This window comes from Podarcis gaigeae (assembly GCF_964106915.1).
Source record: "Podarcis gaigeae genome assembly, chromosome: 9".
Taxonomy (NCBI): Eukaryota; Metazoa; Chordata; class Lepidosauria; order Squamata; family Lacertidae; genus Podarcis; species Podarcis gaigeae.
This window is the reverse complement of record NC_139685.1, coordinates 77,436,445-77,463,735: the sequence shown is the minus strand read 5'-3', so window position 1 is coordinate 77,463,735 and position 27,291 is coordinate 77,436,445. Positions and strand designations below refer to the sequence as shown.

At 42.5% G+C, this 27,291-nt stretch overlaps 2 protein-coding genes across 2 annotated transcripts in view; both read right to left on the bottom strand.

Moving 5' to 3' along the window:
* Positions 1 to 26,121, bottom strand: part of LOC310852795 (uncharacterized protein) — a 39,246-nt gene extending 13,125 nt beyond the window's left edge. The window contains exons 1-4 of the mRNA XM_083756826.1: positions 26,094 to 26,121; positions 23,790 to 23,921; positions 1,585 to 1,701; positions 772 to 882 (exon numbers count right to left, since the gene is read on the bottom strand). Coding sequence (XP_083612952.1) covers positions 772 to 882; positions 1,585 to 1,701; positions 23,790 to 23,907 — 346 coding nt within the window. The 5' untranslated portion in view covers positions 23,908 to 23,921; positions 26,094 to 26,121. The remainder of the gene's footprint in view (positions 1 to 771; positions 883 to 1,584; positions 1,702 to 23,789; positions 23,922 to 26,093) is intronic.
* LOC310852851 (CD209 antigen-like protein C) lies at positions 9,139 to 18,820 on the bottom strand. The gene is made up of 5 exons (XM_083756981.1): positions 18,722 to 18,820; positions 16,960 to 17,092; positions 13,568 to 13,725; positions 11,500 to 11,609; positions 9,139 to 9,507 (listed from the first exon to the last, which is right to left on the bottom strand). The coding sequence occupies exons 1-5, from the start codon at positions 18,722 to 18,724 to the stop codon at positions 9,357 to 9,359; spliced, it is 555 nt and encodes a 184-aa protein (XP_083613107.1). The 5' UTR covers positions 18,725 to 18,820; the 3' UTR covers positions 9,139 to 9,356.
* Positions 26,122 to 27,291: the final 1,170 nt, after the last annotated feature.

Here is a 27,291-nt window from a genome sequence, read left to right as displayed (position 1 = left end):
GTCTAGATACACCTGTCCTCTTTGTCCTACAGAGTGGGATTTGCCAAGCTGCCTCATGCCCTGCCATATGCTTAAAATATGTAAAGTCTTGGATCATTTGGTTCCCTCCCCCTGAGCTTTGCTTACTTTGGAGTGCCATTGAAAAATGAACTAGGTTTACAAATAGGTCATGTGTTCATTTATCCAGTGCTATTTTTCTGGAGAAAGAGGTGCCAAACTCATCTTGAATATCTCCCTTGTTCTCTTAGATTAGCAACAGAGCCCACCTGAGAAGGCTGGAACTGAGTCCTGATGAATTCCGGCTGAAAAAGATCCTGCATATATCTTGATATTTAGGTATGCTCTGGACCCACCCACTTTGGCCATGGCCTTATCCTCTGCAGCCTGTTTTCCCCAAGCACTTTCCTTCAGGGGACTGGAGCCCTAGCAGAGGGCAGGGTGGAGAGGATCAGGAATGGGGGCTCTCCCCCAGCAAATGAGGATTAGTTGGAAAGAAGCAGAGAATTGCAGCTGGGAAAGGGAATTGTCCAGGGTGTTCCAGGGACTTGTGTCAGCCTGTGCTTCTGTTCCAAGAGCGGGAACTCACTTATTCAGGGAGAACAAAACAGTGTCATTGCTCTCTGGGTGACAGCTGTAACTCATCCCCTGATATCAAAAAGAGATGAAAGGGGTAAATGGAAGGTGGATCCTTCCATCTCTTTTTGGAAATGCTGTTGGCATTGAAGGAAAGCCCGTGATATTAATTGCAAAGTATGCTAATTATGTACTTACATAGAAGGAAAATCAGCAGTGTCATGGCAGTGAGGATGAAAATCTCAAGTATGACAAATCTTTCACCCGTTGGAGATGTGATGAAAGCAACCATGCTCTGAAAACCAGATGCTTGAAGAAAGAAAATTCTACTTTAGCCATCAGGAGCCAACATACCATTCCCAGCCCAGGAAAAAGGGTTTCCATATGCTGTGGCAGCCATCAGCCCGAGACAGTCAACTGTTCAGGGGGTGGGCACTTGGGAGGATAAGCAGGTGGAGGAAGCAAGGTGAGATGTCTTGCTGCTTGAGGGAACTTTTTTTTACAAATGTCTGGATCAGAAAACAGTAGCTTTTGTTACTAAATGACTTTCTGCTCCCCAAACAAATGACAAGATGCTCCCTCTGTGCACATAATTCCACATACAAAGGCTGGGCTGGACTAGCCATTGGCTCTTATTTGGATGCTGCTGATGGTAAAGCAGACTAACTGAGGAGGTGCAGTGCAGCTTGTGTGGTCTACCCATCTCTGCCCACCCCAGCACCTGCTACCTGAGTCAACTGCCTCATTCTCCCTAATGGTGGCGCCATTCCTGGCTGCACACAGTAAAGGAACACCACAGCCAGCAGCAAAGAGACGGCTGAATCCTGGGGTTTCTGTGGGGCTTAGTGGATCTCTGGCACCCAAAGAGCTGTGTGTGCTACTCTCTGCACTCCTCCCTAGCACAACATGACTGGTTCCACTCCCTGCCTGTCTCTCCATCAACTTCCCTTTCCCATGCATTCCTCTACTTTATCAGAAACCTCATTCCATATGACTGTGCTGTATACAGACCACCAGTTTCAGCTGCTGTTGCTGCTGTTGCTGTTGCTGAATCCTTTCTGGATGCTTCATTATCTATGGACTCTGCACCCTTTTCGGGTGTTGGCGTCTCCACCCTTTCAGTTTTGTCTGTGAAACAACAAGCCATGATAACATGGAGGATAAGACTATGAACCCATTGGTTGGAGTATAAGTCTCTTGTCAAGTATGAGAGTTCACAATGTTCACTTTTGTTGCCCTGTACTTAATGCCCTATTACAAGAACATAATTTTTAAAGTAGATAGACATGTAGAAATGTAAATGTTTGCATTATTATAAAAGATGTAGGAGGAAATGACTAACAATAGGACCCACAAAGGGGAGGGGGGAAGTCCATGAAATTCTCTGGAATCTTGTTTTTATATTGTATATTGATATGTGACTGTAAAATTTTAATTTGCAAAACCAAATAAATAAATTTTTAAAAACCCCAAAAAGACTTTGGAGACCACAAGTTGGACCTGGAAAAGAAGCAGACGGAAGCTGTGCATTTCTTGCGCATTCCTCTACTTTATGAGAAACCTCATCCCATATGAATGTGCTGTATACAGACCATCAATTATGGTTGCAGGTGGTTCTGCCTCTTCTGGGGCTTCTGCTGGTGCTGCAGGCTTTGTGGGTTTTTTGGGCTTCGTGGGCTTTGCAGGCTTTGTGGGTGCTGGCTTCCCCATCCTCTCAGTTTTGTCTGTGAAGCAACAATCTAGAATCAGATAAAAACAAATGGAGAATAAGACTATGAGCAGATTAGGTAGAAAGTGGCCTCTATCAGTATTAGACAATTCTTTCCCATGAAGGCATTGTTGAGTCCAACATAATTGTCTCTCTCTTTTCCTTTTGCTGGATCAATCTCAGTTTTAAACCAAAAGAAGAAGAAGAGTTTGGATTTGATATCCCGCCTTTCACTCCCCTTCAGGAGTCTCAAAGCGGCTAACAACCTCATTTCCCTTCCTCCCCCACAAAAAACACTCTGTGAGGTGAGTGGGGCTGAGAGACTTCAGAGAAGTGTGACTGGCCCAAGGTCACCCAGCAGCTGATGTGGAGGAGTGGAGACACGAACCCGGTTCCCCAGATTATGTGACTGCCGCTCTTAACCACTACACCACACTGGCTCTCAAAAGAATGTTCCATATAGATTCCAAGGCATTTTTTTTTTTTTAAGTAATATAGCACATTCTCATTTTGCATCCTATTCCTTTCTAAACTCCTGGACATCTAGTTTACAGGGCTCCAGTAAGATGCTCACCATTTAATAGATAGTGTGGGATCTATAAGTTATTAATTTGTGGTGTTTTATTTTGTTTTTAATCTCCTGGCAGCTACCCAGAAAGTTGCTGGGGAAACCCAGCCAGATGGGTGGGGTATAAATAGTAAATTGTTATCATTATCATTATCATTATCATTTGAGGTCTTCAGATGTCCCTGGGTGCCAATTCCCTCCATCACAGGCATCATGGTCAATGGTTGGGGATGACAGAAGTTGTAGACCAATAACATGCTCCCCATCCTTGATGCAAGGTGTATGCATTTAATTATATAACTACCTCCTGATCATCAGAAAAGACTTTGGAGACCATGAGTTGGACCTGGAAAAGAAGTAGAGGGGAAGCTGTTACACAGGCTCCCCAAGTGTGCCATTTTGTTTTCTTTTTGTGAAACCCAGCGTGACATCTGCTGCTATGGCAGAAAGAAAGAAAGAAAGAAAGAAAGAAAGAAAGAAAGAAAGAAAGAAAGAAAGAAAGATGGATGGATGTTGTCTAATCCCATTTCAAAGCCATCTGAGCTAGCAGTCCTTGATATGCTAGTAAATGTTTTTTTCCAAAGAATTGTATTTTCTGGATCATGATCTGGATCTGGATTTACAAACTGGGCCCATGAATCAGAGCAGCACACCTGTATTGCCAGGGAATAAAACAGAATGTGGTGCTCCTGTTTTGCAGTGTAGCTGTAGCTTTAATATAAGGAACATGGCTGTTGGAGAAGAAGTGAAAGGAACTTCATTGCTTGGCCAGCTATCAAACATTTGACTACATAGGGGAAGGAAGGAGGAAGCAGTTGTCTGGGAACAAGGAAAGTAACCTTACATTGACTGAACTGCACAGATAAAGAATGCAAATGAAGGCTATCATGCTCACGTGTGTTGACTCCCAGGCCGGGAGGATGAGAATGGAATTAACATCATGAATTACATCTGTTGTCAGCTTGGCATGAGACCTACACCCTGGACTATATAAGGGCCAGCAGCTGAAGGAGACAGGGAGATCTTGATACATTGTTCTATACTCCATGCCGGAATGTGAAGAGAATGACCACCTGCCAGTCTGAAGGGTCCCAGATAAGCCTTCCAGATCTCCATTGGCTGGGGAGACACAAAGAACTGAACCTATGCTATCTGTATTATGATTATAGTTGCCTAAGATCTTTTGATTATTGGTTATGTTGCTAGCTTTGTAGTTTATTGCAGTCACTGTTGGCTTTATATTAGACTGCATACCAGGTTGCTGATCAATTTCTTTGCTAATGTAAAAGTTTGTCTCTACCTAAGAGTCTCCATCCAGTGGAATGCAAAGGGCCTCTTGCTTGCCTGATGGTTGCTATTGGCCAAACAGCCAGTAATACAGTGATACTACTGGTAATACAGCACCTTTACACAGCCCTCGAATGTTCCACCACTCAGTTTCATTGGATGACCCTGAGTTCTAGTATTTAAAAGAGAAAGACCACCTGTAGTTTATAAACGCTCCCTATCATTTCCCCTCTTGGTGACCTTTCGGTCCTGCAAAAAATCAAAGCTTGTAAGGAAAGTGTTCCACCCCTCAGACCTCTTTCTGTTTGGATACCTTGGTGCTGTCATGAAACAATCTTTTCTCTAATTTCTTCTTAAGGTTGTTTCAAACTCCCACTGGCTAAGAACCACCTCCCTTGTGATGTCAGGCATTCCAGAACTCCTCCGATTTAAGCTATACCATTTCCTGATTGGCTGTTCATCACATCCAATCAGCATTCCACATAAAGCATAAACCCAGGCAAATGTTGGTTTCAGAGTTGATATCCTACTTATTTTTTTCCAAAATTTATTAGTTTTATTTTTTATTTAGGCTGGGTACATACTTTACCTTCAAAGCATATTCCCCAGAAGAATCCTTACTCCTCATAAACTCTGCTAGTAATATTGGAAAGCTTCCTGTCTCAACACTTATACCAGGAAATATGGCAAAGTACATTAGTGTAAATCTTCATTTGCAAAGTTAAAGCACAAAGAAAAGGAACAGAAGCAATTAAATTTCAACACGTTTGGTCTACATTTATTGAATGTGTCATCATCAAAACATACATGCCACCAGTGCTATTTTTCCAGAAAAAAAGGGTACCAGAACTCACCATGAACACCCCCCTTGCTCTCTCACAGTGGTGTCCACCTGAGAGGTGTCAGAACTGAGTTCAAGTGAGTTCCAGATGCAAAAAAGCCCTGCATGCAACTGACCTTCAACCAATGGCAATTCATCGAGAACTGTACTTGGAAAGAAAGATAGATCTGCACAAACTCTGAATTGGACTCTGATAAGCTTCATATGCTAGAAACCCCTCATAACTATGTACACTTGTTTCTTTTGTTGTTCGTTGTGTTTTTGTTTGAGCCTCTTGGGCTTGCTGATCAGAAGGTCAGTGGCTTGAACCCCTGTGATGGGGTGAGCTCCCATTGCTCTGTCCTAGCTCCTGCTAACCTAGCAGTTCGAAATCATGCCAGTGCAAATAGATAAATAGGTTCCGCTGTGGCTGGAAGGTAAACGGTGTTTCCGTGTGTTCTGGCACTCGTCACGGTCCTCCATATGCCATTCATGGTGGCCACATGACCCGGAAAACTGTGGATGTACGCCGGCTCCCTTGGCCTGAAGGTGAGATGACATCCACAACCCCATAGTCACCTTTGACTGGACTTAGCCGTTCAGGGGCCCATTAACTTTTTTTACCTACCAATAAAAATATTGTTCAAAAATTATATCCTGTCTTTCTGCATACATAAAGATATGATAATCATATAACACTGGCCCAAAAGGTGCCTCCCAGTACATTTCTGAGCACAATTCAAACTTTTGGTGCTGACCTTTAACAGACTTGGCCCTGTATAACTGAAGGAGCATCTTTTCCCCCATCGTCCAGCCTGGACACTGAGGTCCAGCACCAAAGATCTTCTTGCTGTAAGTGAGGTTACAGCAAACCAGGCAGAAGGCCTTCATGAGAGTAGCACCTTCCCTGGGGAACTGCCTCCCATCAGATGTCAATGAGATTAAGAACTACAAAAGAAGACATCCTGTATCAGGAAGTTTTTAACACTTGACTTTTATTATATTTTTATATTCTGCTGGAAGCCACCCAAAGTTGCGGGGAATCCTAGCCAGATGGGTGGGGTATAATTGTCGGCATTTCCACTCGGCCAAGCTGATAAGGCCTCATCTTCGTCTGAGCTGAGCCTATGAAATCGCCTCCAATGAATAATTAACGACCTCGAGCCTCTGATAAGGCTCCAAGGCACACACGCTGGGGTCATGATGGGAGGGCAAAAAATGAGACCTGGCTGCTCTTCTTCTCCTCTCCTCTCCTCCCATAGGCATTTTTTTAAAGCCTCCCATTGATATGATTGTAGAATCGGTGTGTTGGAAGAAGGGAATTTTTTCTTGATGAAGAAGATCCCAAGTCTCAGTGATAGATAGATATAGATGATAGAGATAGAGATAGAGATAGAGATAGAGATAGATAGATAGATAGATAGATAGATAGATAGATAGAAATATATAGAGATAGAGATAGATAGATGATAGATGATAGATGATAGATGATAGATAGATAGATAGATAGATAGAGATAGAGATAGAGATAGAGATAGAGATAGAGATAGAGATAGAGAGATGATAGAGATAGAGATAGAGATAGAGATAGAGATAGAGATAGAGATATATAGCTTGTTCTATCCCACCACCCCCTGACCTGTTCCTTTATATCCCTTTTACCTCAAAGGAAGGACAGCGGCTAAAGTTCCTGCAGATGCAACAAGGAGTTCATGGAGAGAAAAGTCCACAAAAACCTATGGCTGTTGGATAACCTCACAAGGACCATAAAATTAGGCACTTGGCTGGGCACTGTGAGAACAGAATGCTGAACTAGATAGGCCTTTGGCTTGATCCAGTAGGGTTCTAATGACCTTCAAAATACTCTGCCAGGTCAGGCAAAGAACAGAGTCTGTTGTGTACTGTGTTGCTGAAGGCAAACTCGGCGAGTGCCAACTTCTCCACCCAGTCATCTTGCTGTTAATTCATATAGCAGCGTAGGTACTGTTGTAAGGTGGCATTCATTCTCTCTGACTCTCCGTTTGTCTGTGGGTGCCTAGCCGATGAAAGACATACTTCTACCTTCAGTAGTTGCATCAGTTTCCTCCAGAACTTGGAGGTAAATTGCGTACCCCTATCCGATATGATCCTTCGCGGCAACCCATGCAGCTCGGACACATGCTCTACAAAGAGTTGCACCGTCCCCTGCATCAAAGGCAGTTTCTTGCAGGGCATGAAGTGCCCCATCTTAGAGAACACTACCCATATGACTGTCTGTTTCCGTGACTCTGGTAGGTTGGTGATAAAGTCCATCGATATTGCTTCCCATGGCCCTTGGGAGGGTGAGAAGTGGTTGAAGCAACCCTGCTGGTGATTCCCAGGGCCTCTTGATTCACTGGCAAACTTCTCACGCCTTGACATATTCCTTGATTTCTTCCTGCATTCTTGGCCACCAAAATTCCTGACATATGTTAAATAAAGTCAAAATAAAATATTCTATGCAAGTTTTCTTAGGAATATAATCCTTTGGTATTTAGTCATAAGCAGTCATAAGCAGGAAAGCAAGAAAAAAGACATCTTCTTACACTTGTAGAATATTCCCATGCAGAGTAAAATCATCTGCAGTTGGGATGGAGTTCGGTTTCTACCTTGCATCAGATCGCCAGATCAATCCAAATGAGTTCAAAGAATTTCTTCAGCTTTATAGTTTTTTTTGGAAAAGTAAACACTGTCAGCTGGAACTTTAGGCTTTTCTTTGCTGGGTTGAGTTGGAGCACTTACTTGGCAACTCAATCTCCCCCCCCCCCCCGCTCCTTTCAAAGCAACTCAGGAGAGAGAGAGCGCTCACGTTTCAGAGCCTAAAGAGATCCCTTTAGGTTTTTTAGGGGTGCACATAGCCTTAGTACTTCCCCTACCCCCTCGCAAAGACCGAGCCTGTTGCAACAATCAAGCTTGCACTCCAACTGCCATTCCTATGGCACCCAGAAGTCCAGACCCATGGTTTCAAATTACAAGAAAGGAGATTCCAACTAAACATCTTTCTGACACTAGGAGCGGTTCAGCAGTGGAACAGTCTCCCTCAGGAGGTTGTGGACTCCTTTAATGGAGCTTTTAAAACAGAAGTTAGATGGCAATCTGTCATGGAGGCTTCAGTTTGAGATTTCTGCATTGCAGAGGATTGGACTAGATGACCCTCTGAGTCCCATCCAACTCTACAATCCTATGATTCAGTGATTCTAACCCTCAAGCATATGGTAAAGCCACAAGACAGGATGGAATCCACCCAGAAGTTCTGAAAGCCGGCTTCAGTTCTTCCCTCATGAAACACCCCCACGACTTTCTCTTTCAGAGTTACATGGCACAAGGATACATGGCACAAGTATCATATATACCACCAAGATGCTATCCTTTTGTCAATAAATGATTAAAATATCAGTTCTCCTTGGTCGGATATGCAGGACAGATTGAAGCAACCACAACCACTTCCAGCCATCAGTCATGCAAGACGTGGCAGGAGAGGTCCCTGGCTTGGCTCCTGGGATGCTAGTCCTCAGCATAGACCAAGTTATTCACACCTTGTAAAGGTGTGATTCTGAACAGCAGAATCTAATTGGTTACTTAACTCAGTTGACGGACACTTTGCATAGGAGCCACCTCCTAGGGGTAGAGGACGCAATAAAATATTTTAGGGGGCCACCTCCCCCAAGTTCATGGGCATTGCCATTCAAATGTTGTGAGTGCACTGTCTTGTGATCGATTATGCAGGGGGGAGCTTACCTGCTCCACTCCCAATATTTTATTCAAGTTGGCACCCCTGCCATATGAACGCCATGAAAAGAGCAGCACATGCTGCCAGTGCTGTGCCCACACTGGTGTGGGCCCCAGTCTTGCCCCCTGCCAAGTTCTGAAGAAATCAAGAGCAGTTCACTGTGTTTGTTGCCCATGTTAACTCTACATGAGAATAAGGGCATCAGAATTTCCCAGTGATGAAGCCAAAGTTGTATTTGTGATTAGTCTGCTAGAATGAGACACCAGGAGCTGGGTGGCCCCCATGCTCATTGCCTGGCATGCAGGGTTGTCCTTATGTGCCTTGTAAGGTAGTGGCGATGGAGATCAGAAGGGGCAATGGGGCATCAAACACACAGAGTAAGGAGACAGATATTGGTATGCATTGCAAATAAATACATTAAAAAGAAAACAGAATATAATTGGACCCTTCCATTTTCTAGTTTTGTAGCCATCTACATCTGAGCTTTCGGAAGAAGGTCTTTTCAAGATGATTGTGAGGGCTGATGCCAGAGAGTCCCATAACCTAGATGGTAGAGTGTGGATTGTGCATTAAACCTGTGGGGTGGGGTGATCTCTTGGTTTTGCTTTTATGAAGACATCATGGGATCCAATTTCACTCATCTTAAGGTGTCTTAGAGCCAAACATCATCAGGCACCTTCTTACAAATATACGGTATTTGTAGATGACATTCTAATGCTATCCAGCAACCTTTGTAGCAATCAAAGGTAACTGCAGCACAGTCGTGGTGTCTTTCAGTATTTGGTTCGTAGAAATTCCAGTACCTGAAAAGAAAAGAAAGAGCAGCACTGATCAATCAAGATTGGAGGTCTATTTCCTCACCTACTCCCCGTGCCTTCTACCATTAAAAATATGTTTAGTTATTTCTGTCTTAACATCCATCCCGTTTATCGTCACTTTTGATAAGTGTCAGTATATGGAAACATCACCGCTGCAGACAGACAGATTGTTGACATCACATGATGCGCCTATCTGTGGGAAAGACGTTCACAGGCTGGAGAAGTCTTTGTGAAGAGTGTAACTTGAAACCTTCTGTGTGCGCATGTTCAGTAAGTTTGTCAGACTTGCTAGAAGAACTGAACTGAAAGGACGTGTTTTTCTCTAGTGCTGTAATGTCAGAAATAAACATCATGTAAATAGATTTCTGACTTCTTTTCTTTCCCCTGCGGAAGCAGGAAAGAGGGGTTGTGCATTTTACCCACGCTTGGGAAAATGTCGCCTATCAAAATCTCCCTGGTCTGTCCGAGATATCAGCCAGAGGTTGTTACCGGTAAGCAAGCTCCGAGGACAGTGAGAGGGGCCAGCCTCTATGGAGGGGGCTTGTAAACTAACAATAAGGCCTTACATTCTTCAGTGTCCATTTTATATTCAATCAAGTTGAACTACACAGTACACAAAAATGTTGTAAATGTATTGTATAACTCATTTTTAGCTCTCCATGAATCTATTGATGCTAGTAACAATGGTGAAATGGGTCTTTTTTACTTCCATGAGATGTTTGGGTTGCATCCAGAGGCAGACAAAGTTGAGTGGGGTGGGTGCAGCTTGCCCTGGGTGCCATACCTGAGGGGGGTGGCATTGCTGCGCTGCCCCCAACACTCATCACAGGCTGCACCTGCAAGGAGGCTCACGGCAGCTGGTGCCCCCCCTGAGACATGCCCCCAGTCCCCTGGGACACTCGCCCTGCCCCCAGGTACACACCACTCCAGATGCCGGAGCACCTAGCTCCACCTCTGGTTGGATCTGACCTTTGATAAAGTCTAAGTTCACATACAGAAGTGGTTCCCAATTGGCTTTTGGCTTGGCTTTTGAAAAACAAGGGGTCTGCAGTACTTAGCTAACTGGGAACCACTGGCATACAGCATTTAAGTTCCCAGCTAGTATTATACAACCCCACGGCCCATTTGTAAAGTTTACTCAATACCTTTGCCCAAAAGGATTAGTGGTTGGTATTGGGTGCATCAACAGAGATGAATGTCATTGGATTTTGTTGCAGGAGACCCTGCAAAATTGAAAGCAGCCCTCTGTTAATCCAGTCTTGGTAATAAATGCCAGTCCAGTTCTCTGTTCTATTACCAAGCTGTGGATGAGTGACATCTTACTCTGACCTTGTACATCCATCCACACAATCTGAAAAGAGTTGTTAGATACTTAAAGGGAACCATGAACTGTCTTAAACTGCCAGCTGACAGCAAAAACTATTAGGAATCTGTCAAGGATTCTTCAGTTGTGATTCCTGCTTTGCAGGAGGTTGGACTAGATGACCCTTGGGTATCTCGCCCAACTCTAAATTTCTGTGTGTCTATGATTCTATCCAAGAGAGTGACATGAACTACCCTCTCTTACACACTTACTTCATCTGCTGCCATCATTTTAGGTTAGAGATTGCTGGTTATTCAGATTGTTTAGCAGATAACTGTAGAAATACTTTCCTAAAGAGTGTTGCTCAGCTTAAGGTCCCTGCAAGTCCTTTTGAAGCTGAGCTAATCACCACAAACCATTTAAAAGGATGCCTTCATCCTCTTCCAAATCACCACATTCACTAGGTTAGAGAAGCCTTTCTGCCTTTCCAATCTAGTGAGAAGCAGCAGTCACTCACCTGGACAATGATGTGGAGGGGTATATATGTAGATCTTTGGTAGTAGAGAAAATTGCATGGCAAAATATATTTGGAGAGGGAAAGTATCAATTATGTAAACAGAATCTGCAAGTTTTTGTAATTAATGCCATTAACATATGTTACTTCAAAAACTTACTCGGCTTCAGGTAGCCTCCCTGACACCCATTTCCAGTTCCCTTCCTTGTCTTTAAAGAGTCCAATCCAAAAAAACTTTCTATGATCTTTTACTTGTTGGTCTATAAAAAACTACGGTAGGGGTGGAGAGAAAGAAAAAACAGAAAATCTTCAGTAGGGATGAGGAGCAAGGCACTTCTCTCAAAGCCTTTCTTGACAATGTCCCTTTTTTGGGGACACAATAGCCCTTTACAGACATTCAATTGGCATAAAACAAAAACATTTCAAAAGGAGGAGGTGTCACCATTGAAGATCCAATCCACATTGTTTTGGAAAGCAGTGATCAAAATAATATATACTATTCCATGTATGGTTGCATCAAGCACCAAGAATAATTGTGTGCTGAGGATATGATATTGTCCCCCTGATCCAAATTATGATGATGACGGGTGATGATCATTGGAATCAAGGAAGAATCCCAACTAGGAAATATTGCAATGCAGGGTAACTTCACCTGCCCTCACCGAGACTGTTTACATATGTGTTCCAGTCATGACACAGAGTTAAAATTCCCAGATACTATAAATGACTGTGCCATAGAACAGTTCATCTTAGAACCATCTATCGGGACAGTGACCTGTGTAGCAAATACTTCAATTTCTGTATCTATGCTTGTTTGTTGGTTCCAGAGACACTGCAATCAATCTGGTTGTGGTATGGTTGATGGGGTCTCACCCATGTCTGTGCCCTGCAGCACCCCAGTAGCTCCTCTGCCCGGGCTAAGGGGCTGTGAGAAGGATATACCTTGCAAGCTCCTATGATACTCTCATGCCAAAGGGTTAGGGTGGTGAGGGAAACCTTTTTTCTAAGCACTCAATACATCTCAAAGAGCAGAGGAAGAATCTACAGGAAATCCAAGGGATAGATTCCCCTCAAGTATCTACTCCTCCTCCTCCTCCTCCTCCTCCTCCTCCTCCTCCTCCAAGACCTCCTTCATGACTGCCAGTTTCAGGCTATTCAAGTTCAGCGGCTTTAACATACCTCATTGAGTCCCAGATGGTAGCAGCTGCTCCCTGCCCCACCCACCCCTTGGCTTGACTGATGGAGTTGCTGTCTTGGTTGCAGATGACACAACCGTGATTGGGCTCATCTCTGAAAGGGAGGGTGAAACGGACTATAGAGATGAGGTGGAGCGGCTGACAGAGTGGTGCAGAGCTAACAACTTGCTCATAAATACAAGGAAGACAAAGGAGCTTGTGGTGGACTTCAGGAGACAGAAGAGCAATGTCCAGCCACTTTTGATTGATGGGGTCCGTGTGGAGAGGGTAACAACGTTCAGATTTTTGGGCATTGAATTACAAGAGGATCTGTCCTGGAGTGTCAACACAAGGGGGCTTGTGAAGAAGGCACAGCAGAGACTGTACTTTTTGAGAATTCTTAGGAAAAACCATCTTCCGCAGAAACTGCTGCTTGCCTTCTATCACTGTGCCATTGAGAGCGTGCTCACTTATGGCTTGTGTGTGTGGTACGGAAGCTGTACTACCCAGGACAGGATGGGGTTGTGCAGAGTTGTTAAGGCAGCAGAGAGCATTGTTGGCTGCCCACTCTCCACCTTAGAGCAGATTTATGCCACAAGGTGCCATAGGAAGGCACTGGACATAGTAAAAGATCCGTCACATCCTGGTCACTGTCTCTTCGAGCTCCTGCCGTCGGGACGGAGATACAGGACGATGAAGGCAAGAACGAGCCATCTTAAGAACAGCTTCTTCTCCAGAGCGATCTCGGCCCTGAATGGGAAGCCTGGACTTTGAAAGTCATCTAATCTTCCTTGCTGTATTATACTGTATTGTTTTAATTAGTGTTTTTATAGTTGTTTTGATTTTGTGTGGAGTGCCCTACCTGGGTGGATGGAGCAGCCAAGTAATTTCGTTGTCCCCGAGAGGGGGCAATGACAATAAATATTATATTATTATTATTATTATTATTATTATTATTATTATTATTATTATACACGTGGTTAGGACCTTCTTAAATGGATAGTGATGATAAGAACCCTTTGACTTAAGGAGATACTCGGCTTTGATGCTCACCTGTTCTTCTTCTGTATCTGTATCTGCAGAAACAAGCTGGGCGCCTTCCCTCTCACACTTGTCTTTGGAATCCACCCATGAGCGTAGCTCAGGAGAAAACAGATAGAACGAACTTGAAAATATAATCCAACCATCTTTCAAGTTTCTAGTGAGGATGTCTTTGAGTCAAGCCAGAGGAAGAAGAGCAAAAGAAAACAAGATAGGGAATTTAAGGGGAGCTACCTTGTACGTCTGTACAGATTTCAATTATTTTTGTTAAGTTCATTTCCCTCTCCACATCATAACATATATTCATCTAGGAAGCTCAGAAATCTTAAAACAAGAAAAACATTAACTCTTCAACCCATGTTGATGCTGCAGTAAATACCTGGGTGGGCATAGGTGGAACAGGGAGCACAGAAGAACCTCACCTACTTGTTTCCACCTGGATACTTAGGGCAGAATCAGGGCAGACTTGAAGGTTGGGAAGGGGGAGTAGTTGTGGTTTATCAAAATTATCTTTCTCTCTCCAGGCCCTCTGTTGAGTTGTGGAGGGGGGAGGGGAATCGAGAATGTAGGTTCCTGGCATTGGGCAGTTGGGACAGATGAGGGATTCTGCTGGTTTACCACCCAGTTTGCTGCCAAGCATTCTCCCTGCCTGAGCTGACAGGATGAATCCAGTGGGCTTCCAAATGGCTCTGGGGGATATTCCAGCTAATATGACAGGTGCTCCTGCTGAGCTTTGGCCAAGCTCTACAACAACAACAACAACAACAACATCATAATACTTTATCTATATTCTCTTATTTATGTTTCCCCAAGCCACTCTGGGTGGCTTCCAACAAATTAAATCACAATTGTACACAATTGTATATAAATCATAAAATAATTCGTTGGATCGGTCAGGAAAACCTCTTGCACTCTGGCCCCTGCCCCTTGTGGCTGATACAAACTAGCAGCGAGGGGAGAGCTTTTTTAAAGACACTGTCTTCTTGATTCCTGAGTCTGCCAGTCACTTTTGCCTTTTCAGGATAGTCCAGCATAGTTTGTGATTCTTCCGTGCTCGGAATTGTTGCTTCTTTCCATCTTTGGGCTAGTAGCATCCTTGCAGCAGTTGTTGCATACATAAACAGTCCTTTCTGGTCTTTTGGAATATCAGAACCTGTGATTCCTAACAGATTCCTAACAGAAATGCTTCTGGTTTTCTAACAAATGTAACTTTAAACATTTTTTTCAATTCATTATTTATTAATTCCCAGAAAGACTTTGTTATCTTGCATGACCACCACATATGATAAAAGCTACCCTCCTTCTCTTTACATTTCCAACAAATTTTAGAGGTTGTTCTATCCATTTTGGATAACTTAGTAGGAGTTAGATACCACCAATACATCATTTTCATTTAATTTTCTTACAGCGTACAACATGCTGTGAATTTCAAATCTGTTTTCCATAGCCTCTCCCAATCTGCTATTTGTATGTTATGTCCTAAGTCCTTTGCCCAGTTTATCATAACCTATTTAACCTGTTCGTCCTTTGTATGCCATTCTAGGAGCAGGTTATACATTTTGGAAAGATGTTTTAGTACTATTTTCCAAAAGTTCTTTTTGGAATCTTGATATCTCATGACTAAAAGCTCTCTTTGTGTCTATCTTGAAGATATCATTCAACTGAAAATACTGTAGCCAATCTGTTGCTAGTTCTCTTATCTCTTAATTTTTTAAAAAAATTAACCAATTTTCTACTTCAGTTAACAGTATCTATACCTCTTATGTTCACTTTTCTCAAAGATATTGTTTCCAAAGGGAAAATCCACCAGGGGTCCCACCCCCTCAAATAGAGATTTTTATACTTTTTCCTAAATGCTGAAAATCAATTTTCTTATTATATGATTCTGAAATGCTTTATGTACCTTTGCTTTTTAGTACCATATGTAAGCATGCCATCCAAATCTATTATCTAGAATAGATAATAAATCTACATCTAGAATGTCTGCACTTTTCAGCATGATCCAGCATCCTGGAGCCAGCAGAAACAGGATGCTTCGTAATAGAATTTCAGATCCGGCAAGGAGAAATGACCTCTCTTTCTTGCATCTGTTAGTAATTTATATTTTATCCTTGGTTTCTTCCCCTGCCAGATAAACCTGGAAATGTCCTTTTGCCATTGCTCAAAGCATCCAACACTGCCTATTACCGGGACTGATTGAAATAAGAACAACATTCTTGGCAGTATATAAATTAATATTCTTAGCTGTTAACAAAAACTCCTAGATATTTTCCTTTTTTTATGTATAACAAAATCCGTTTTCTGTTGTAAATCTTTTTTCCCCTTCCTCCACCATGTTTTTAGCAACGAGCTTCACCACTCCCAGAGGGTGAGGCACTGCCCTCTCCACTTTGATGGCTATGTGTGTTGATGGGGATGCGGTTTTGTGCCTAAGAGGGAGGGGTGTTATGTATTCAGTGGTCTGTGTTTGCCTGAGCTTGAGTCTGCACTAAGGATTGTGAACCCCTGGGTTCTGATTAGATACATGATATCTAATCACAGGACATTTCAGGATTTGGGCTATTGCCATTGGCCCTTAACCTCTCAGTTATTATTCTCAGCTTGGGAGTTTAGGCAGACGAGCACAATGAGAGTGGGAGTGGCCTAGGCCTTCAGAAATGTCTGTAAGCATTTGCTTTGCCCCTGTTGTCCAGTTCTGTTAGTTCAATAAAAGGTTCTTGCTCTGATCACTGGGTCTTGCTTGGTGGGAACCCACCTAAAATTCATTACCTATTTAGGAAGTGTTTCCAGTGAAAGAGAGCCCACCTTAGAGACCTGTGCAGATAAATGGAGGACCCTATTGTGACCTAGCTTTGTGGTCTGGGTACTTGCTGTGGCACCAGAACAGGCCCATGGGTAGAGAGAGGGTTGCTATGGTCCACAAGTATTTTAACCCATATGTCAATGGGCCAATTCACTATGTGAGGGGGCTTGAGGGCTTCTTTCTGATGATGGGTTGTGAAACAGGAGAGAGATTTTGCTGTTGCACCAACCACCCTACTGCCCATCAGTCTCTCTGACCAAGTTGGCGGAAGTTGCCTCGGAAGTGCTATTCAATAATCTCTCTCCCATGGGTGAATATAATAAAGGACAGGTCTTTTAGCTGACCTATTTTGATTGTCTCTGCTACAGCAAAGAATGGCAAAGTCTTTTCTTTCCTCACCATAGAAGCTAAATCAATTCAGCAGATCAGGAGAGCTGAACTGAATATCTCTGATGTTTCCCTAGGGTGGCCGGGTGCAAAGAAGGGCAGCACTCTGCTCTGGCTCTAAGAGTATTCAGCTAGAGGAGGGACATTCAACTGGCGCAGACTCACGGCAGGTTCTCACTGTGCTACAATTCTTCAGCATCAGAGGGTAGCTTACCAATTTCCTTTTGCAGTTGATCATTTCTGTTTTCAAGAAACCGCACTTTCTCTGATAAGTTTTGAGCTGCAGCGAGTATTTGGAAGTCTAAAGGTTGGAAACAGTTTAAGGCAGGAGTATCTGAAATAACAATCTGCGAATATTAAGAAACCATTTTCAAACATTTTAAAACAATCTAGCCTGAAACAAGAAGCAGAGCTCCAGGATTGGGTTCTTATGAATATGAGGGCAGACTTGATTCTCCGTGGCTGAGATCACCATTGAAAAGCCTTAAAAGAATCCTGCACCTGGATCAGACCAAACAGCCATGCAATCCACCAGTGGCATAGCGTGGGGGGTGTAGGGGGGCCGGCCGCACCGGGCGCCACATCTGGGGGGCGCGCTCGCCGCCTCCAGAGTCGCTGAAGAGCCTCGGGCGCAGGCCGTAGCAGAGCCCCATGTCTCGCGGAACCGACGAGCTGTGCACGCGTCCGGGCTGAAGGCGTCCGGCAGGCAGCGGCTCTCAGCGCTCGCCGTGGTCCCCGCGCGTCAGGGCTGTGGAGGGCGCACCAGGCAGCCCCTCCTCACAGCCCCGTCGCCGCTGCTGCAGCTGCTGGGCCATGTTGCATTTTCCTCGCCTCTCTGCCCTCCTCCTCCTCCGGGCAAGCGGCGTCGTTTGGGCGGCAGCGCCAGCGGCAACTCGCCTCAGATCACCTGACACGGACCCGCCGCCGCCGTGGCTACCTTACCGTAAATACCCCAGCCCAGGCAGCAGCAAGAAGAAGCTGGCAGCGGCGGCAGGTTAGGGGTTAGGGGTTAGGGGGCGCAAATTACTTCCCTTGCCCCGGGTGCTGACAACCCACGCTATGCCGCTGCAAACCACTCTCCTAATCACAGCTCCTGAGGGCTCCATTCCTGCCACTCACCTCCTAGCCTAGGTCAGGGTCTGATATGCTCTCTAAAGGACGGCTGCCTCTACTGCTGCTGCTGGCCAGAGAGGACTCCATTTTGTTTTTTGTTTAAACTGCTGTTATTTTTTACCTATGTCATTTTAAACTGTGATATGAATGCTATATTCTTAGTTTTAGACTTTGATTTATGTGGAAATTGTTTCCCATTTGGTTGTGTATTTTTCATGTGGTTTATTTCTTTATGACTTTTTTAATTACGTAAATCTTGTATCCTGTAAGCACTGAGCATTATGCTGCTTGAGAATTGTTTTTTAACTGTGGAAAGGCGGCATACAAATAAAAAATTATGATGAAGATGATATTGAAAGTGACTCATGAAGTATCTCTTATGTTCCCCTCCTATGTCCTCCTTTTCTGCTGGGAATCACAAAGTCACAAACCAATTTCCCACTGAGTCACACAGTAAAGCCAAATATACAAAGAATACTTTGCAGTTTTCAATTATGCTTTGTGAGATACAGAAAATACAGGAACCCAAAGTTTTTCCCCACCCTGGAGTGCAGATTTGGGGATGGCAGAAGAGAAGGGAGAAGTGGAGACAAAGTTCCCTTGTGCTAGTGCTAAAATCTTGCAGTAGCACAAACATTGTGAATTACAGTTTGATGGGGGAGGACAGCATTTCTAGTGGGGAGATGTGAGAATCACAACCGTCTGCTTTTCTTCCTGCTGAGCAATGAAAAAAAAGTGATGAGTTTCACTAAATATATGTATTGCTCACAAAATACGAATCCCAAATTGAACTACAGGAATTCCAGTCTCTATAAATTAAACATGTTCTAGCAAAAGTGAGGATGTGGAAATAAAATGCTTACCATCCTTCTCCAGATAGAATGGTTCAATTCCAACAACAAAGTTCCGAATCATATTCATTGCCTCCTGAATCTCCTCTCTCTTTTTCATTTCCTTCTGATCTAAGGAGGAGGTAGGTAGAAAAAAAATGAAGAAATTGTGTTCTAGCTCACTAGTCTGATGAGCTAGGGGAGGGGATATTTGGTTCCAAACTGCTTTTAATACTTTTTATATTTTCTGCTCCCAGCCCTGTGCCTTGATTGTGGCTGCCCTGGTGCTCTGAAATCCTGTTTCCATTTGGCCTGTTGCTTCTATCATCAGATGGTTGGCCTTCCTTTGAAAGCTTTAGATTTTTTGGTGTCTAGATAGACCTGTCCTCTTTGTCCTAGAGAGTGGGATTTGCCAAGCTGCCTCATGCCCTGCCGTATGCTTAAAATATGTAAATTCTTGGATCATTTGGTTTCCTCCCCCCTGAGCTTTGCTTACTTTGGAGTGCCCTTTAAAAATGAATTAGCTATGAAAATAGGCCATTTCTTCATCTATCCAGAAAAAGAGGCACCGGAACTCAGCATGAATGCCTCCCTTGTTCTCTTACAACGGAGCCCACCTGAGAGGGCCTGGAACTGAGTCCTGATGAATTTCGGCTGAAAAAAGCCTTGCATATATCTAGATATTTAGGTAGGCTCTGGACACACCCACATTGGCCATGGCCTTTTCCTTTGCAGCCTGTTTCCCCCAAGCATTTTCCTTCAAGGGACTGGAGCCCTAGCAGAGGGCAGGGTGGTGAGGACCAGGAATTGGGGCTCTCCTCCAGCAGATGAGGATTAGTTGGGAAAGGAGCAGAGAATGGCAAGCTGGGAAAGGGAATTGTCCCGGGTGTTCCAGGGACTTCTGTTAGCCTATGCTACTGTTCGAAGTGCTGGAACTCACTTATTCAGGGAGAACAAAACAGTGCCATTGCTTTCAATGGGTGACAGCTGTAACTCCCTCCGTGAAATCAAAGAGGGATGAAAGGGGTAAATGGAAGGTGGATCCTGCCATTTCTTTTTGGAAATGCTGTTGGCATTGAAGGAAAGCCCGTGACATTAGTTGCAAAGTATGCTAATTATGTACTTACATAGAAGGAAAATCAGCAGTGTCATGGAAGTGAGGATGAAAATCTCAAGTACGACAAATCTTTCACCCGTTGGAGATGTGATGAAAGCAACCATGCTCTGAAAACCAGATGCTTGAAGAAAGAAAATTCTGCTTTAATCATCAGTAACCAACATGCCATTCCCAGCCCAGGAAAAGGGGTTCCATATGCTGTGGCAGCCATCATCCAGAGACAGTCCATTGTTCAGGGGTTGGGCCCTTGGGAGGATAAGCAGGTGGAGGAAGCAAAGCGAGACGGCTTGCTGCTTGAGGAAGCTTTTCTGACCAATGTCTGGATCAGAAAACAGTAGTGTCTGATACTAAATGACTTTCTGCTCCCCAAACAAATGACAAGATGCTCCCTCTGTACACATAATGTACACACTATGTGTACATTCTGTACACATACAGAAGTTGAGCTGGACTGGCCATTGGCTCTTATTTTGATGCTGCTGATGGGACAGCAGAGTAACTGAGGAGTTGCAGCACAGCCTGTGTGGTCTACCCATCTCTGCCCACCTCAGCACCTGCTACCTGCGACAACTGCCTCATTCTGCCTAATGGTAGAGCCATTCTGGACTCCATACAGTAAAGGAACACCACAGCCAGCAGCAAAGAGTGGGCTGAATCCTGGGGTTTCTATGTAGCTTTGTGGATCTCTGGCACCCAAAGAGCTGTGTGTGCTTTTCTCTGCAATCCCCCCTGGCACAATATGACTGGTTCCACTCCCTGCCTGTCTCTCCATCAACTTCCCTTTCCCATGCATTCCTCTACTTTATGAGAGACCTCGTCCAATATGACTGTGATACAGACCATCAGTTTCATTTGCTGCTGCTTCTGCTGTATCCTTTCTGGATGCTTCATTATTTATGGACTTTGCTCTCTTTGCAGGTCTTGGCTTCTCCATCCTCTTAGTTTTGTCTGTGAAACAGCAAGCCATTTTAACATGGAGAATAAGACTATGAACACATTTTTTGGAGTATAAGTCTCTTGTCAAGCATGAAAGTTCACAGAATTCACTTTTGTTGTCCTGCACTTAATCTCCCTATTACAGAAACATAATTTTTAAAGTAGATGCACATCTACAAATTTCAAGGATTTCATTGGAATATAGTTGAAATGGTCAAAAACATCAGGCCAAAAATATGTCTCCAACATTACACTTTGGCGTCTATCAGTATTAGAACATCCATGACTAATAAAAGGACCCACAAAGGGGAGGAGGGAAGTCTTTTTATATTTTGATCCATTCTTATGTCTTGGTTAAGTATCTCCAGCACTCTTTTCCTATTCATAATAGTGCTGCATATGTGATTGCAAAATTTTAATTTGAAAAACTAAATAAATTTATAACTACCACCACCACCACTTTGGAGACCATGAGTTGGACCTGGAAAAGAAGCAGACGGAAGCTGTGCTTTTCCGGTGCATTCCTCTACTTTATGAGAAACCTCAGCCCATATGATTGTGCTGTATGCAGACAATCTCGTCTCAGTGGTTGAGAATCCAATAGAAAGTATTGAGATTATATGAGATTATACTGGGGGAAAAGTTAAATTTTGGTCAGGTATCTGGATTTAAGCTTAATAAAGACAAAACAAAGATAACGGTTAAGAGTATGGGAAATCAGGAGAAAACAAATAATAAGAAAATTTGGCTTCTACCAAATAGCCTACCAAAACTACTATTTCTGTTTTAAATGATTCCCATAACAGGCAAACTAGAATATTTCAACATATGGAAATCAGACTTGATGAAATTTATATGGCAAGGCAAAAAGCCATGCAACAAATACAAACTGTTAACAGATAAGAAAGAGGTGGGTTTAGGCTCCCTGATTTGAGAATTTATTACGAAGCTGCAGGTTTGTGTTGGAAGCCAAAACATTAAATATTTGAGAATAGAGATCACAATGAAAAACATAAACCTATTTGAGGATAATTATAAAAAAATCTGGACTGAAGTAAAAAGAGATATGAAAATTTGGTCAAAATTGCAATTAACACTATGGGGTAGAATATCAGTAATAAAAATGAATAGCCTACCAAAACTACTATTTCTGTTTTAAATGATTCCCATAACAGGCAAACTAGAATATTTCAACATATGGAAATCAGACTTGATGAAATTTATATGGCAAGGCAAAAAGCCATGCAACAAATACAAACTGTTAACAGATAAGAAAGAGGTGGGTTTAGGCTCCCTGATTTGAGAATTTATTACGAAGCTGCAGGTTTGTGTTGGATCAGAGAATGGATCATGCTAGAAAACACTGATGTTTTGGACCTGGAGGGATGGAATAATAGATTTGGCTGGCATGCCTATTTAGCTTATCACAAAGTAGCTGTACACAAAGAATTTTTAAACCATGTAATTAGAAGGTCATTATCTAAAGTCTGGGAAAGACATTGAAGACTGTTAGAGCCCAAAACACCATGGTGAATATCACCATTAGAAGTACTATCTGTTAAAAAGAAAAATATGGAAGGCAAATGGGCCATATATCAGCAATTAGCAAAAGAATATCAAGGCCAATTAAAATTAAAACCATATGAAAAACTTAGTCAATATTGTAATACATGGCTACAATATTACCAAATTGATCACCTATTTAAGCAGGATAAGAACACTGGATTTGGCAAAGAAGAATCAAAATTACAAACAGAGTTATTAAAAAATCCCAAAAGGATATTATCTAAAATATACAACCAGTTATTAGAAGGGAAATTAAAAGATGAAGAGGTGAAGGACGTTATGATCAAGTGGGCCAGAGATAGAGGCCACGTGATTCGATTAGACCAAAGGGAGAAATTTCAAATTTACAGTTTGCTTCACAATCAGAGAAAATATAATGAAAATGATATACCAATGGAATTTGACCCTGGCCCAATTGGTGAAAATTTATAAATCAAAATCTAATTTGTGCTGGAGGTGTAAAACAGAGATAGGAACAATGCATCATATGTGGTGGGAATGTGTGTATATTAAACAGTTTTGGAGCAACATCCAAGAGGAACTAAAAAAATGCTTAAAATATCATGTAACAAAAAACCAGAGGCATTCCTCTTGGGAATTATATCGACTGACATTCCTGCTGCTAGGAAAAAAGTTTTCTAGAATGATTATAGCAAAAAATTGGTAGGGAGAAAAAACTCCCTCAATAAAAGAATTGCAAATAAGATTTTGTGAAAACATGGAATCAGCAAGACTTACAGCAGTAGTGAGAGGCCAATCAGATAAAAAAATGATAGAGGAGTGGACTTGCATGAAGGAATACATGAATAAACATTGTTCTGGTACAAATATATCAATATGCAATGAATGAAATTTATAGAGTAAAAAATTAAGAAGAAATGGGTATAAGATGAGATAGCCAAGAATAATATTGATAACGCAGCAAAAAGAAGGGGGAGAAAAAAAACCAAAGGAAGACACACATGGGGGGAGGGAAGTCAAGATTTATGCTTTTATATTTAGTTATTTTATGTAATTTGATATTTCTTTGGATTAACGTATGTTTAATTGTTTTCTTTCATAGGAATTAAGGAGTTGTGTGTGTGTGTGTGTGTGTGTGTAAGTTTGTTTTGGGATTTTTGTGTTTCTGAGTGTTGTATTTATCAATAAAAGTTAATTAAAAAAAGAAATAAATGTAAAAGATTTGCATTATTATAAAAGATGCAGGAGGAAATGACCAATGACCAACAATAGGACCCACAAAGGGGAGGGGAGAAGTCCAGGAGATTCTCTGGAATCTTGTTTTTATATTGTATGTTCATATATGATTGTAAAATTTTAATTTGAAAAACCAAATAAATAAATTAAAAACAAACAAGCCCAAAAAGACTTTGGAGACCACAAGTTGGACCTGGGAAAGAAGCAGACGGAAGCTGTGCATTTCTTGCGCATTCCTCTACTTTATGAGAAACCTCATCCCATATGAATGTGCTGTATACAGACCATCAATTATGGTTGCAGGTTGTTCTGCCTCTTCTGGGGCTTCTGCTGGTGCTGCAGGCTTTGTGGGTTTTTTGGGCTTTGTGGGCTTTGCAGGCTTTGTGGGTGCTGGCTTCCCCATCCTCTCAGTTTTGTCTGTGAAGCAACAATCTAGAATCAGATAAAAACAAATGGAGAATAAGACTATGAGCAGATTAGGTAGAAAGCGGCCTCTATCAGTATTAGACAATTCTTTCCCATGAAGGCATTGTTGAGTCCAATATAACTGAAACGTCTTTCTCTTTTCCTTTCATTAGATCAATCTCAGTTTTAAACCAAAAGAGATGTTCCACATGGATTCCAAGGCATTTTTAAAAATGGTTTAAGTAATATAGCACATTCTCATTTTGCATCCTATTCCTCTCTAAACTCCTGGACATCTAGTTTACAGGGCTCCAGTAAGATGTTCACCATTTAATAGATAATGTGGGATCTATTAGGGAAGTTTTTAATGTGTGGTGTTTTATTTTGTTTTTAATCTGTTGGAAGCTGCCAGGGTATGAGTAAAAATTGCTATAATTATTATTATTGTTGTTGTTATTGTTATTGTTATCTTTGAGGTCTTCAGATGTTCCTGGGTGCCAATTCCCTCCATCACAGGCATCATGGTCAATGGTTGGGAATGTCAGGAGAGGTAGACCAATAACATCCTCCCCACTGAGAGCCAGTGTGGTGGTGTGGTTAAGAGCGGTAGTCTCGTAATCTGGGGAACCGGGTTCGTGTCTCCGCTCCTCCACATGCAGCTGCTGGGTGACCTTGGGCCAGTCACACTTCTTGAAGTCTCTCAGCCCCACTCACCTCACAGAGTGTTTGTTGTGGGGGAGGAAGGGAAAGGAGAATGTGAGCCGCTTTGAGACTCCTGAAGGGGAGTGAAAGGTGGGATATCAAATCCAAACTCTTCTTCTTCATCATCCTTGATGGAAGGTATATACATTTAATTATATAACTGCCTCCTGATCATCAGAAAAGATGGAGTACTAGATCTGGTCTCAGTTGGATGCCTATAAATCCAACTGAATCTAGCAAGACTTTGGAGACCATGAGTTGGACCTGGAAAAGAAGTAGAGGGGAAGCTGTTACCCAGGCTCTCCAAGTGTGCCATTTTGTTTTCTTTTTGCAATGACCCAGCCTGACATCTGATGCTGTGGCTAAAAGAAAGAAAGAAGGCGGCTGTTGTCTAATCCAGTTTCAAAGCCATCTGAACTAGCAGCCCTTGATATACTAATAAATGGGTTTTCCGAAGCCTTATATTTTCTGGATCTGGATAAATAAATTGGGCCCATGAATCAGAGCAGGGCACCTGTATTGCCAGGGAATAAAACAGAATGTGATGCTCCTGGTTTGCAATGTAGCTGGAGCTTTAATATAAGGAACCTGGTTGTTTGAGAAGAAGTGAAAGGAACTTCATGGTTAGCCAGCTATCAAACACTTGACTGCATGAGGGATGGACGGAGGAAGCAGTTGACTGGGAACAAGGAAAGTAACCTTACTTTGACTGAACCACAGAGATAAAGAATGCAAATGAAGGCTCTCATGCCCACGTGCGTCGACTCCCAGGCCAGATCAAAGGATGGGAATGGAATTACATCATGACATCAACCTGTTGCCAGGTTGTCAGGAGACCTACACCCTGGACTATATAAGGGCCAGCAGCTGAAGGAGACAGGGATATCTTGATACATTGTTCTATGCTCCATTCCAGAATGTGAAGAGAACAACCATCTACCAGTCTGAAGGGTCACAGATAATCCTTACATATCTCCATTGGCTGGGGTGACTGAACCTATGCTATCTGTATGATGATTATTTTTGCCTAAGATATTTTGCTTATTGGTTATATTGCTAGCTTTGTAGTTATTTCCAGTTGCTGTTGGCTTTATATTAGACTCTATTCTTCGTTGCTGATTAATTTCTACGTTGCTGATTTATTAATGTTAACCAATTAATAAAACTTTGTCTCTACCTAAGAGTCTCCGTCCAGTGGAATCCAAAAAACCTGTTGCTTGCCTGGTGGTTGCTATTGGCCAAACAGCCAGTAGGGGATGCTGGCAAGACAGCACCTGTGCACATCCTTATAATGTTCCACCACCCAGTTTCATTGGATGACCCTGAGTTCTAGTATTTAAAAGCGAAAAACCATCTGTAGTTTATAAAAGCTCCTTATCATTTAGCCTCTTAGTGACCTTTCAGCCTTGTAATGAGTCCCTGCAATTATCATAGCTTGTAAGGAAAGTGTTCCACCCATCAGACCTCTTTCTGTTTGGATACCTTGGTGTTGCCATGGAACAATCTTTTCTCTAATTTCATCCTCCCACTGGCTAAGAACCACCCCCTTGTGATGTCAGGCATTCCAAAACTCCTCCCATTTATGCTATACCATTTCCTGATTGGCTGCTGATTATATCCAATCAGCATGCAACATAAAGCATAAATACAGGAAAATGTTGATTTCAGATTTGATATACTACTTCTTTTTTTCAAAAGTTATTAGTTTTATTTTTTATTTAGGCCGGGTACATATCCCTTCAAAGCATATCCCTTTGAAGAATCCTTACTCCTCTACACTAGGCTAGTAATATTGGAAAGTTTCATATCTCAGCACTTGTACCAGGAAATATGGCAAAGTGCATTAGTGTAAATCTTCATTTGTAAAGTTAAAGAACAAAAAAAGGAAAAGAAGCAGTCAAATTTCAACATGTTCAGTTTACGTTTACTGAATGTACCATCATCAAAACATACATGCCACCAGTTTTATTTTTCCAGAAAAAAGGGTAGTGTTCCATGCAGAGCCGTCTTTACCTGGGGGTGAAAGGGGTGCAGGGCCCCAGGCGCCCGCTGCTTGACTATATACCTAAGCTCTTAACTATATACCTGATATGAAATAATAAATAATTTTGATCAAGCTAGGAAAACAAAATTCATAAATACCTAGGTATTACCGAAATACTCCCCGTAACCCCCTCGTGAAGATCAAGCCTGTTGGAACAATCAGGCTCACACTCCATCTGCCATTCTCATGGTACCTGGAAGTCCAGACCCATGGTTACAAGTTACAAGAAAGAAGATTCCAACTAAACCTCTTTCTGACACTAAGAGCAGTTCGACAGTGAAACAGTTTCCCTACACTGGTGTGGACCCCCAGTCTTGCCCCCTATCAAATTCTGAAGAAATCAAGAGCAGCTCAATGTGTTTGTTGCCCAATGTTAACTCTATATGAGAGTAAGGGTGCCTGAATTTCCAAAGTTGTATTTGTGATTAGTCTGCTAGAAGGGGACACCAAAGGTTAGGTGACTCCTATTCTCATTGCCTGGCACGCAGGGTTGTCCTTATGTGCCTTGTAAGGTAGCAACCATGGAGATCAGAAGGGGCAATGGGGCATCAAACACACAGAATAAGGAAACAAATATTGGTATGCATTGCAAATAAATACATTAAACAGAAAACAGGCTATGATTGGACCCTTCCA